The following is a 14,337-nucleotide window of genomic DNA, read 5'->3' on the forward strand; positions in this document are numbered from 1 at the left end:
AGGCCCATTGTCTGCCAACCCTATATATGATCTTGGATACACTCCCCATTTAGACATACCTAATTGTTTAGCTTGTTCACCTATCTATCCATCCATATACCCATGTTTGCTTTCACTGACAACTCAGTACTGTATATGCAAAAGGGTTCATATTTGTTGTCTGTACTGTCCATTATTACATAGACTTTTGTAGCCATTCAGTATCAAAATGATTTAGGTGAATCTTATTAAAAATAGTTAATAATTTTCTTCCTTTTTTAAATTACTTATTCCCTTTTACTTTAATTAGTTTTGACTTAATCAAATAAAAATCTTTATTTTATTTCCAGTGACCCTGGTGATTTTTTTTAGTTGAATGTTTTATGTTATATAATTGAACATACCCTCAATAGTCACTGAAAATTAGAATTGCTTAGTACATTGAAAGCCACAGAGTAATGGTTATCTAATCCCATTTCCTGAATTGACACACTATGAATATTCCCTGCTTAGGTTCTAATATTATCAAACAATCTTCTAAAGAAGCTTCCCCATGGTCTTGGAAACCTTAGGAAGTTAAGAGAATTGGATCTAGAGGAGAACAAATTGGAATCCTTGCCAAATGAAATTGCGTATCTTAAGGATTTACAGGTAAAACGTTATCATGATAGTTTTATAATTGCATGATTAAATTTTTTGGTGGTTTAGTGGCTAAAGTGTTTGGCTACTAACCTAAAGGTTGGTGTTTCAAACTTACCGGCTGCTCCATAGGAGAAAGATGAGGTAGTCTCCTTCTGAAAGGATTTCAGCCTTGGAAACCCTGTGGGGCAGTTCTGTTCTGTAGGCTCAGTGAGAGTCAGAATTGACTCGATAGCAGTGAGTTTTTGGTTATTCCAAATTGTGTATTTTTTTTTTTTTAAGAATTTGGTCTAATTCTTACACCAGATAGATTTTCCTATTAAATCATTGATAGGACTGAGTTTTATGTTCGTATCATCTATCTGCTTTTGTCTTCTTGACAAATGATATTTTTTTCGAGAAAAACCTATACCATATTAAATGATTCTCATCCTATCCAACTTGAATTCCTTATTAATTTATTTTATTGGTTTAGTAGATGTACTATTTTAAGGTCACATCAGTTGTAGGAAATATACATGTAAACTCTTTTTTTTATTGTGTTAATCTTTCAGAAATTAGTCTTGACAAACAACCAGTTGACCACTCTTCCAAGAGGCATTGGTCACCTTACCAATCTCACGCATCTAGGCCTTGGAGAGAATCTGCTCACTCATCTTCCTGAGGAAATTGGTATGAACTGTTTGGATGTTTGCCTTTCTGCTAATGATTTTCTCTTGTGTGTTCAAGCAGTATTTCTGATAAATAGGACATACCAGTTTTTGTAAACTGAGGTTGTATCAGTCTGAAGATTTTTTTTTTTTAATGTGGTGTACTACCTAAGGCATTTGACTGCTAACCAGAAGACTGGCAGTTCAAACCCACCAGCCACTCCTTGGAAGGAAGGTTGGGCACGCTACTTCTGAAGAGATACTGCCTTGGAAACCCAAGGAGGGGTCGCTATGAGTCGGATCGGACTCAAAGGCAGTTAGTTTTTTTTTTTTTGGTTTTAGTAAGTAAACAGTAGACCTCACGTTGGTAATTCCATCTTTTATGTTCTTCCACCTATACCATGCTGTTCCAGAGATACTATAGATTAATGGTTAAGAATAAAACAAGACAATTCCATACCTACCTCTGCTGCTTACTGGCTTTATGATATTGGAAAAGATACTTAAATTCCTTAAGCCTCAAGTTTCATGCTTGTGAAATAAAGATGATAATAGTACCTTCTCAAAGGGTTGTTTTGAAGATTAAATAATAATCTTATATGTAAACTAATTTATTATCTTCTCTCGTATTTTTACTAGTCTTCTGCACACTACTAGCCAGTATTCCAAATGTTGATGTTTAAAAATTGGAGAGACACTTTACACTGTTATTTTCAGTGTATTCAGCTGGTCTCACACAGTTGCTTGAGATACTTGCCTAGACTACAGTGCATTATCTTAAGACAGTCTAAAGAAACTTTTTAAAGATTAATTTTTTTTTCACTTATAGCGAAATATGTGATAACTCTTTTGGTGAAGAGAAAATTATTAATATGAGATTGTCACATTATCTGCAAAATAAAGTGATTCTAAACACTGTTGCCAAAGGGGCCTTGAGGCTGCATATTCTTACCTCCTCTAACCCCACAAGAGGAAGACAGAATCACCATCAGTAGCCCAAGGCCTGTTCCTGTGAAGGAATAGGAGACATGTCTCCCTCCAGCCCTTACACCAATCGTTTCTCCCACAGCACCCACCACCTCTCTACCACCTCTCTACTGGGTTTGATAATTTGCTGCAGTGGCCAAACACAACTCACAGATTATAGGTTTATTAGGGAAGCAACAAGCTACAATTCAAGTTCAGAAATGTACTCAGTCTCTTGCAGCCAGCCATCTCACTTAGCAGCCAGCAGTCTCTCTCTCAGCAGAGCATGTCTCTCGTCTCTCTCTCTCTCAGCAAGTGTGTGTCTCTCAGGAGCACGTTTCTCTCAGCAGCATCTCTTTCTCAGCCAGCAGTCAGAGAGACTCCTTCTGCCTCTAGGAGGGCTCTTTTTGAGCCTGGCAGAGTGGCCAAGCTAACCAATCCCAACATCAGAATTCTATACACCTGAGAGAGAGAGAGAGAGAACTTCCCAGAAGACTGCTTCCTGCCACTCTCAACAGAAAGACCCCAGGTGGATAACTTGAACAATCAGGAGCTACTCAGTTGCTCACAGCAAATTCCACCATGGAGTTTACAAAGACTTATGGCTAGAAAAGCCACACTGTGTAATTTACTACACTGCAACTGGATGATAAACTCATCTCTGAAGCCCTGAAAAAAAAAAAAATGCATATGCATATGGATATCAAACTGTCCCAGAGAATCCCTGGGGTTGGAATATGTGTATTTTTAAAAAATCTCCAAGCTTGAAAACCAGTCATAAAGGAAGAGTCCTGTTAGTATTAAAGAATGGCTTTCACACTTGGCCACATAAGTCATCCACCAAAACTCAAAACCACACTGCCATCGAGTTGGAGCTGACTCACAGGACCCCTCTTTGGCTTTGTGAGGTGGTGTCTCTATGGAAGTAGACTGCCCAGTCTTCCTTCTGAGGAGTGGGTGGTGGGTTTGAACCACCAGCCTTCTGGCTAGCAGTCAGATACCTTAGACATTATCCCACCAGAGCTCCTATAAATTATTTAGGAGGCTTTTTAGAAAAATTATCTAAGAGGCTTTAAAAAATATTAATATCTGAGTTGTAACCGCAGAGATTCTGATTTAATTGATGTGGGGTGTGACTTGGACATTGGGGTTTTAAAAAAAATCTCCCCGGTTGATTTTGAATATGGAGCAAAATTCGAGATCCATGGTTGAAGAGAGATTGAAAGCTAAGAAAAGAGAATATGAGGAAGGGTGTATTCAATGCGTATAATGAATGCCTCGGATAGTATCACACACAGTTGAACTTTTTAAATAATAACTTACTTGTTTTGTATAATAATTGATTTGCTTTTCTTTCTTTTTTTTAAAAAAAAAAAAAAAAAACAGGTACACTGGAGAACCTAGAAGAACTGTATTTGAATGACAACCCCAACCTGCATAGCCTTCCCTTTGAGTTGGCTCTCTGCAGCAAGCTTTCAATCATGAGTATTGAGAACTGTCCACTCAGTCACCTTCCACCTCAGATTGTTGCTGGGGGACCTTCTTTCATCATCCAGTTCCTAAAGATGCAGGGTCCATACCGTGCCATGGTCTGATACCAACCCTGGGTCCTGCACACTGTTCAAAAATAGACTGCCATTAAGGGGTTCATATCTTTATCTGTATCTATTTATGTAGATATTGATATATATGGCAGATTTATAAAGACTGCATTGTGTTTCTGCTAATAGAGGAATCATAGCCATTTAGATTTTTTTTTAAATTCTGTACAAAAGCTTATGTAAGTTTTCTTTGCTGAACTTGATGGATGTTTTTCTCGTGTAATCTGATATGCCAGTTTGCTTAAAACATTTGCCAACAAATTATGAAGTTATTAAGTTTAAGGAACAGAGGTAGTATAATTAGATATACTTTCTCTTGGGAAAAATAATGAAGATTTTTGTTGCAACTTTTCATATACACTTTCCCCTTACCAGTTGTCATATCATTATAGTATTATAGGCCCTGAGATAGAATTTTCTTTAACTTATTTTGAGATTTGAGATTTAAATTTTATGTATTGTTTACAGTCAGAGTAAATCACTGGATTTTTTTTTTTTTGATTTGCTCTGTTTTCATCAAATCTAGAATGTATGTCCTCTACTAAAGAATTTGAATCAATTGGTTTAAATATTAAGAGACTTGCTTGTTGAAACAACTAGCAAAGTGAAAACAGTCAAAAATTCTGGGGTTCCTTTCATTGTGCTGCTTTGATCAGTTGTGAAGCAGAATATCTGAAGTGAGACTGGGTGGGGGAGGGTATTAACACCATTTCTAATATAAATATCTTTTTCTTAAGTTTAGAGGAACAAAAACTTGTAATGAAAAGGAGTTTTCATTCCCAGAAGTTGCAGATCTACAAAAAATATTAATTTGGAAAAAAAAAAACAAAAAACTTTACACATAAACACACATTCTATATATGTATATACAATGCTATATAGACATGTATTTATTATATCATAAACAACAGTAGATAACTTTTAAGGATTTCTCCCTATCCTTGTACAATGAAATGAATGTCTTTCTTTGAACACTGCAATGTATGTACGTTTCAAGGTTATTTAACAGTGTACTATGGTTTTATATCTTGACTTGCCTTGTACATCTTTCAATTCTGGAATATCTGTGTCTAAGCACAATATCTTCACACTGTGCTGTATTGCTGCTGAGCTAAATGCACTTTTGCCCACATGTGGGGCACTGGCTTCAAACGATTCAGTTCAGTACCATTAATTTTAATCTCATCTTTCCTTTCTTGTTGTTAGTACACTTACTGAAAAGAGGCACATTGTGCATAGAAGCCATTGATAGTTCAGTGGAAGTTCTGTAAGATGTGCATGTGCTATTTGATATATTTTCTTTCGCTTTACTGCTTTTAAGGCTAGCAGTATTGTAAGTGTGTGCCCCTTACACAGTACTGTTACTTTTGGTAGTGTTGGTCTAAATCAGTTTAATTACTGCGGAGGCTCACAGAACAAGTACATTCTTGATATCATCCTAAAAAAACACTTCCCACATAGCAAGTAACTTAAGTATAATTATGTAGTGCTGCTTTTTAAAACAAAAATTTTTTTTGCCATTTAGATGGGCACTGTGTTTTAAACAAAATATTTTTGAATTAAGGTTGTAATATGAAGATAAAAATTGGGAGTGTTGTTTCATTTTTCCTGGCATACGAATTCAGTACTAGGTTTGAGGTTGAACCTATCTTCTTAATTGGCATTTTTATAAGGAGCAATGTAGAAATGGATGGCAGGTGAAGATATAAAACCCTAGAATGCTTAAATGTGCTGTAAAACTATTGTAGATGTCACTGGATTTTACCAAGTAATATCCTTCCTTCTTTTCTCCATCTACTGTGGCTTTTCAGTTAAAATTTTGTTTATCAAAGAAATTTGTTTATTACAGCTCTCCCTAGAGCTTGTGTGTATGTGTGGTTTTTCAGATCTTTTACATCCAGGTGTGTTTAAATATTAAGGTAATGGAACTTGAATTTTAAAGACAGTAACCTAATGTCTTTTCTTGAAAATCAATTACGGCTATTGTTTCTTAAAATGAAAATAGATATGTTTTTTTAAAACATTTTGGTTCCCCTACCTTTATTTATATTAGTCTAGTGGCTAAGGCACTTGACTGCTAACCAGAAGGCTGGCGGTTCAAACCTACTAGCCACTCCTCGGAAGGAAGATGGGGAAATCTACTTCCGTAGTGATACTGCCTTGTAAACCCAAGGAAGGGTCACTGTGAGTCGGGTCTGACTCGATGACACATAACAACCACAACAACATTATAGAAGTGCAAAATGATCACACAGTCTGTGGTAGTAAGGTAGTTGTCAACTTGGCTGGGCCTGGTTGAGTGGCTGGGCAGCTGGATGTAGTTATTCCCCATGGTGAGATTGCCAATCAGTTCCATGGTGGAATCTACTGGAGAAGCTGAGTAGCTGCTTCAGGGGTGTGGGCTGCTTCCAGTACATAAGAAGCAGCTTTGAGGAAGGTTTCCAGCTTTTTGGCATGCTTGAACCCTGCACGTAGCCAAGTCATTGATCAACAAACAGCCTGCCGTGCCCTGCCGATCTTGGGACTTTTTCCGGACTTGAATTAGTGGCCTGCCAAGTTGTTTGGTGATATCAAGACTGTGCCTTTTTTTACTTGTCGACCTTGGGTTTGTCAGCCTCAGCAGCCAGCTGCTGCCGGAGTGAAGAAAAGCCTCTAGCTTTATAGTGGGCTGGGAGCAAGAGGCAGAGCTGAAGCCCAAGGTCGATGGAGTTTCACCCAGCTCCTAGAGCTTGGCACTTTGAACATGGACTCCCAGCCTCCAAAAACTGTAAGAGAATAAATTCCTGTTTGTTAAAACCATCCCATTTGTGGTATATTCCTGTCAGAGTGGCAGTAGGTAACCAAAACATGGTCTTACCCATAGAAGTGATGCTACCTGCAAACAATATATAGTTGAGGAGTTATAGAAATTTTTGAGAAGCATATGTCCTCTGTATGGCTTCCACCTTGTAAGAGTCCATGAATTTCATTACCACTTCTACCAAAAAACTCAAATGAACTCTAATTAGGATATTTTGTGATATCAAGATATTTAATGTGTAATTAGTTGAATATACTAAAGGATATTGTTGAATGACTATATATGAGCTAATACTTCTGAAACTGCAGTGGGATTAATGCATATCCAAAATTTTTCCTTTCTTGTAAAGAAATTATGTTTATAAAACAAGGAGATACCATCTCACCCAACACTAATATCAAAGTTCAAAAAAATAAATAACAAATGTTGCTGAGGATGTGGAGAGGCTGGCATCTTCATACACTGATGATGGGGCTGTAAAATGGTACAACTACTATGGAAAATAGTATGACACTTCCTGAAAAAGCTGGAATAGAAACACCATGTGAACCAACAGTTCCACTACTAGGTAAATATCCTGGAGAAATAAGAGCCGTGACATGAACAGATACATGCACACCCATGTTCATTGCAGCACTATTCACAATAGCAAGAAGATGGAAACAACCTAAGTGCGCCCATCAGTAGAGGAGTGGATCAACAAACTATGGTACATACACACAATGGAATACTATACAACACTGAAGAACAATGATGAATCTGCAAAACAATGTGAATGAACTTAGAGGCCATTATGCTGTGTGAAGTTAGCTAATCACGAAAGGACAAATATTGTATGAGACCACTATTGTAAATAATCAAAATATTTTCACAAAAAAATATTCTTTGATGGTTACCAGGGATGGGTGGGGAAGGAAGGGTAATCTAGTAACTAGAGGGTAGACATACTAAATTGGCTGAAGGGAAAAACAAAACAAAACATATATATATCTATATATATATCTATATATATATCTATATATATATCTATATATATATCTATATATCTATATATATACACACACACACACACACGTTTAGTCTCTCCATGAGGCTCTTAGGAGTAACTAAAGAATGTCATAGAATGTGACGTAGTCAAAAAACCTTGCTCTACACTTCCTATTGTTAATGATGTAGCAGCAATGGTAATGAGAAACAGGCCTCCTTTTGTGTGAATTTAATCCTAAATCAAAGTTTTATAAAAAAAAAAGAAGAGGGAGATGCTAAACAATTGATGGACTTGACAGATCCAATGAAAACAGTAGAAGATAGAAAGCCTTGGAGGGGAAAACACATAAAATGTTTATTTGTAGTTATATTAAAATGTGGAAAATGAACAAACAGCAGCTGCCTGCCTTCCCACTCCATCCTGTTATGAGGTATCAGGACAGATCTATCATCCACCACACCGCACCACACTTTATAGTCAACCTTTCCATCCAGCCTCTCTCTCAACCTGTGAAGCAAGCAAGGCGTTCAAAATCATGCTCACTCACCAGAGGAGGGTACTACACTTCAGACAGGCCGGAGAAGTTGTCTAAAGTCCCACAGCTAAAACGCTTAGGAAAGGGGAACTTTGGCTTCAAGAAGGGCCCTGAAAAAAGGAGGAATGGATCTTCATGAGAGTTATAGATAGCTCAGGGTAGGACCCAACTGTCCAAGCTTTGGTATGTCATCTGCCATTACTGAAAGACCGGACAGAGACTACCTTGTCCTCTTCCCACCCAATCTGTGGATAAGGAGACAGTGTAGAAAGCTGGAATCCTGTGTCCCAAAGTGTACAAGTGAAGTGGCAGAGGCAGGTTAGAGCTGAAAAACCCTTCGGATGTTAACACATGGGAACACTTTCTACATTCATATTGGCTCATGGTTTTTGTTCTGTTTTGTTTTTAAAGTGATGGAATGAGCTCTAAAAATCTAATTGCACACATTTCTAATTTATCTCATTGTCCAAGCTGAATCTGACATGGTTAAGCCGTTTTGCATCACAGTTTACCTAGTTTTTGTGATAATGTTTATGATAACCTTTTGCTTTTCATCTGAGTTATTTGTAAGCTATGTGTATTGAGTCATTTGTGCTTGTAGAATTTTAATTGTTGGTAAGAATGGGGCATGATTTTTGTTTCTTTTGAAACAGAAAGAGGCCACTATCATTGCTATTTTGGTCCAGTGGGCAGAAATCCGCTTTCGGGCAAACCAGGTCATATGGTTCATTCTTGCATGATTAAAAGCAAATAGAGCAATTCAGAGTAAGCAGGAGAATAAATGTCTGATCTTTATCAATTGAGTAAATTGTGAAGAAAGATTTTCTTCAGCCTGTAACCAAGGGTAAGATAGTGTTCTAAATAATTGAAACTTTTCTCTGCTTTGTTCTTCGGGCTTGTTTACCCTCTAGGAGTCAGTTAAGACCAAAACAAAACAAAACAAAAACTCAATGCCATTGAGTTGATTCTAACTCGTACCAACTCACATTGGGTTTCCAAGGCTGTAAATCTTGATAGAAGTAGATTGCCCCATCTTCCTTCCACAGAGTGGCTAATGGATTTGAACCACTGGCCTTCTGATTAGCAGCCAGATGCCTTACCCACTACATCACCAGAGCGCCTTAGGAGTCAAGGCAAGGGAAAGATCATGACAGTCTTTGATTGTAAATCTCTGAGAATCTGAATATGCCAGTGCTGTGACACCGGTTGGGTAGCTAAGTATCTTGAATGTTGTAGCAAAGTATTACGGGAACGTTTGTAAAATAGGCCCCGTACTTTGTTACTGAATAGAATGATTTCTAAACCTGGTAACAATTCTGAGGAAACATTTGTAGGGTTATTTTTTAACTTTGAAAAAGGTAAGTGAAAATAAAATAGGGTGTTTTTAGAGAGCTTATTTTTAAAAACCGGAGTTGGTCATTACCCTTAAAAAATCCTCTCTTCTTATTCATTAATGATGCCACTGGCAACTTCCATTCTGAATACACACTGTTTTGAACGTAGGTACCCTGTTTGTGATGAGGACTTCAGGTGGGTAGTAGGGGACGGCGTTTCGGGCTCAGACTTTTAAGAGTTTGGTAGGAGGAGTAGTCTCCACTATTGAGGGTCGTCAGAACAGGACCAGCACACTTGGGTTTTGAAGGTTGTGCAGAGCACACCACCAAGTTTTAGGAAGTGTTCATTCACACTGTAGATTTGTGTATTATGATAGTTTTTCAGCAGATGGTAGCAAAATACCTTGTTTTAACAATTAGTGTATGATGTCAATTTTATGACAGAAGTAAAGCATCTTAAGGAAGGAACATTTTCCCCTCAAACACAGATAAGTGCTCTGTGGGCTCGTGGTAGTTTTGAATAGGGAGATTTGATTTTTGTGCCAATTATTAAAGTGTCACCCTAATCATCATGATAAAAATCGACTGACATTTAAATGTTAGTTAAATGCATTATAAGCATTTTATATATTATGAATAGTCCTAAAAAAGGTCTGTTTTGGAAAATCTAATTCGAGTCTGTGGATGCTTTTATCAATTACCATAGTTATTTCAATTGCCTGTGTTACCTAATTCACCTTTTATCTGTACTGAGACGTTTATATGGAGAATTTAACCTTCCACAAGTCTTAATATACTAGTAGCTTTTGAATCAACCATATATTACCATTTCCTTTTCATGATTTTGAAGAAATTATTACTTAATAAATTTGTCCATCAAGCTAGCACTTAAGACTTGGTGTCTACTCTTAAAGGGGATGTTAAGAATATGGCTCAAATCATTTATTCAAATGTTAATCTTTAGTAGAGATGTATATGTTTGTCCTCATGTAATGTTTTCTTTTCTCCCACCTCAAAACTCATTTTTAACGGATTTCAGAAAATTGTCTTGTTATTGCTAAATAAGAATGCAACAAAAGTATTTTGTATGGTCAGTAATGCCTTTCAGTTACATTTTAATCTACATGTCAGGCTTGTTTTTAATTGGATGTACAATAATGTTCACAACACAGTTTACAAAGCATAGTTAGAACAGTACCAAAAATGACAGTATCTGAAAACTGTGTGTAAATTTGGATTTTTTTCTTCTAGCAAAGGTCAGTTTTCCACTGATGTTTCAGCAGAGTTTGTGCTGTGGTAAATATTTAGCCATTCTGAGTTATTCTTCAAGGCTAAAAAGTGTCGATAGACTTCAGAATTTTTAACCTGAATTATATTGTTGATTATTTTGCCTACATAAAAATTACCTTTTTAGTAAGTCATTGCATATTAAAATATTCAATATAAATAATGTATTGTGAATGATCTGTCATTAAGTCTTTTAAAAGCCTTCCAGTGCTAAGTGTAACTGAAGCGGAGCATGAAATCCGTCTTTGAGTGCCATTAAACTGTGGAAATGCAGAAGTTAGAGAAATGACTTTTCACCCTCATTTCATCTTATGGAAAACTTTGAAACAGCAAATGGAATACAAAGAGTATAGAAAAATAGGTGTACAAAAAGAATACAACAAAGTGTTTTGTGTGGTCAGTAGTATTCTTTAATACAATTGTTGTTTATATGGTTGGCCTTTGGACAGCACAAAGGTTTCAGACCCCTGTGCAGTTGAAAATCTTACAACTTTTGACTCCCTAAAAACTTGAACTACGAATAGTCTACTGAAGCTTACTGGTAGCATAAACAGTCCTGATCGTAAATGCAACTGCATTTGCACAGAGCAGTAGAGTTAGCCTGTCCCTTCCTGCCTTAAATCCTGGTGCTAGCTTCTCTTCCTTACTAACACATGTCCTTTATGGTATTTTTTTCCAGAATAGGGTGCTTTTTTTTTTTTTTTCCCCCCCTTGCATTAAAAACCTGTTTAGGCAGATATCCTCTCTACTCAATGATTTGATGGCATCTGGGGACTCATCTGCTGCCTTGTCATTGGTAGAAGCTCCTTCTGCTATCTTGCCATTTTTAAAGCCAAATCTTTTTCTAAAATTATCAAAGCATTCTTTACTAGATTCAGATCTACAGCTGTAGAGCCTTCACCTTCCTCTCACTTTTAAGTTGTCATACAATGACTTTACTTTTTCTCAAATCATATTAGAGTCTATAGGTATGCCTTTGTAATAGCATCCTGAATCTACATAAAAGCTGCATTTTCAATAGGAGAAAAATATATTTTGCAAAAAAGTGCAAGGTTTTCCCACCTGCTGGCATAGCTGCAGGGACAGCTTCACTAATTTCCTTTTCTTTTATAATAATCTTTATGTTTGATTCATTTATATCGAAATGGCCAGCAACTGCAGCTGTAGACCCCAGTCTGTGGTACATATCAAGCAGTTCAACTTTTTTTCTTGTAATGTTATGACTTTGCTGCTTGGGAGCACTGCCATCATCACTAGTGGCACTTTGTACCCATGGTGTTATTCAGAGTTTGTGGTATTGCACTAAACAGGATGGAAAATATACAAGAACCACAAGAGAGCACTTTTTACTGTGATACACAATTTACTAGAAAGGTGAACTGCTCACACGGAGACGATTAGCGTCACATGGCATTTTACGTGGATACTGGCAACACTTGATCTCCCTGCAATAGCAAGAGGGTGGCTGTGAAGTTGTTATAGTAGCAAAGTACGTACTGCAGTTAATGCTATGCAGGTATGATTCAATACTGCATCTTGACATTTGTTTACATTCCTCTCAACTGTGAAAGGCATCGTGTGTGGTCTGTGTAACTTTTCCAACAGATTTGTGTATATTTTATGGTAGTAAATGATAAAATAGACAAGTATCTACTTATATTTTATGCATTCATGACTCACTTAACTTTTTCTCAATTCTTTGATATTTCTAGGCTATGCAATTGTCTGTTTTTTCAAATTGTTGCAAATCTCCAAATAATTTTCCAACACGTTTATTGAAAAAAAATCTGCATATAAGTGGCCCTATGCAGTTCAAACCTGTGTTGTTCAAGGGTCAACAGCATTTGCTATTTTACAAAAACCCAAGCTATAGTTAAATTGTTTTATTAAATGCTCTTAGGGCACATAATGAATATATTTATAATGAAGATAGCCCTATAATGGTGACATTAAATTATTACAATTAATTCTAATAATCAATAATTATACTATTATAATTATACTCATTCTCTGAGTCTTCTAGTCTAATCATATTTTTATCATGTTCTCCATGTGACATGCGTCATGGAGAACATGCCTTCTGTTTTTGTAGCCTTTCATGAGAAAGTCTGCCCTGAATATTGGTGTCTAAGATATCATGGTAACTAATGGTGGAAATTGAGTGCACAGTTCCTAGAAACATACAGTTGTGATATTGGCTAATAACGTTATTTAAGTTTGTGTTTAAAAGAGTTTCACAAGGACAAAAGCTATAAGCTTACAGGAGACCTTGCCCAATAGGAACTGTTAGGCTAAAGAGAATTTATCAAGGAAGGAAGCAGGTATGTGTCTGATGCACAATGGGAGTAAATGCCATCTTTGTTCTTAGCATTATTCCAGCAGATATCTACCAAGAGCCTGTTGTATGCCAGGTACATATTAGGTGCTAGGTAGTGTCTTTGAGCTAGAGATATAATGGTAAACATGGTTCTTGATTTTATGACCATGTACAGTAATTGTGGTGTTTGTTGTAAAGACAGGAGACTGAAGGGTGAAGCTAAGAAGTGACATGATCAGCTATGCTTTTTAATAGATCACTCTGGCTACCTTGAGAAGAACAGATTGAGGGGAATCAAAACTAGGGGTTGAGAGACCAGATGGGATTATGTTGAAGTATCAGGAGTAATCAGGTGAGACATGGCAGTGACTTTTGGGGGATGGTAGTAATGAGGACGGAGAGAAATAAACTTTCAAGGGAGGCTGAGGAGGAAGTAAGACTTCATGATTGATTGGATAAGGTGACCTATGGCTGTCAAGTGGATTCCCATTCCGTGACACTGAGACAGGGTAGACTGCCCCATAGGGTTTCCAAGGCTGTAAATCTTTTCAGAAGCAGACTGCTACATTGGTCTGTGAAGCAGCTGGTGGGTTCAAACCACCAACCGCGGATAAGATAGAGAATAAAAGATTACTCCCAGGTTGTGACAAACAGCTGTGTGGGTTTACTAAGCTAGGGAACTTTGAAGGGATGACCAGATTGTTTTAGCTTGTTACTTGTGTGGGTATGAGATGGGGAAAGGATGTGTCCTAGTACCTAGGACATCCAAGTAGAGATGTCAAGTCAGCAATTGGGTGGGTAGATAAGGTATTTAGAAAATTAAGCCTGGAAGTATGATCCAGCATGTATAGAAGGCAACTGAAGCAAAGATTCCCTAGGGAAATTTATGGAGTGGAAAGCATTCTAGGATAGTGTTCTGGTTACCTAGTGCCATTTTGACAAGAATATACCACAATGGGATGGCATGTTGAACAAACAGGAGTTATTCTCTCACAGTTTGGAGGCTTTAAGTCCAAGTTCAAAATGCCAGGCTCTAGGGACTGGGGGAAAGCCCCCCAACCTTAGGCTCCAGCTCTGCCTCCTGTTCCCAGCCCACTAGAGTTAGAGGCATTTCTTCACTCAGATAGCTGCTGGCTGCCGAGGCTGACAAGTAAAAAGGCACAGTCCTGATGTTACTATACCACACGGCAGGCCATTAATTCAAATCTGTTGTAAGTCCCAAGGTCAGCAGAGCATGGCAG

General features: G+C 37.3%; 1 protein-coding gene across 1 annotated transcript in view; it reads left to right on the plus strand.

The window, feature by feature from the left end:
- The window catches only part of SHOC2 (SHOC2 leucine rich repeat scaffold protein), a 61,670-nt gene extending 57,841 nt beyond the window's left edge, over positions 1-3,829 (plus strand). The window contains exons 5-7 of the mRNA XM_007941605.2: positions 493-630; positions 1,173-1,290; positions 3,621-3,829. Of these exons, the coding sequence (XP_007939796.2) occupies positions 493-630; positions 1,173-1,290; positions 3,621-3,829 (465 nt within the window). The remainder of the gene's footprint in view (positions 1-492; positions 631-1,172; positions 1,291-3,620) is intronic.
- Positions 3,830-14,337: the final 10,508 nt, after the last annotated feature.

Source organism: Orycteropus afer, unplaced genomic scaffold, assembly GCF_000298275.1.
Source record: "Orycteropus afer afer isolate SDZICR_OR568_19922 unplaced genomic scaffold, OryAfe1.0 scaffold00082, whole genome shotgun sequence".
NCBI lineage: Eukaryota > Metazoa > Chordata > Mammalia > Tubulidentata > Orycteropodidae > Orycteropus > Orycteropus afer.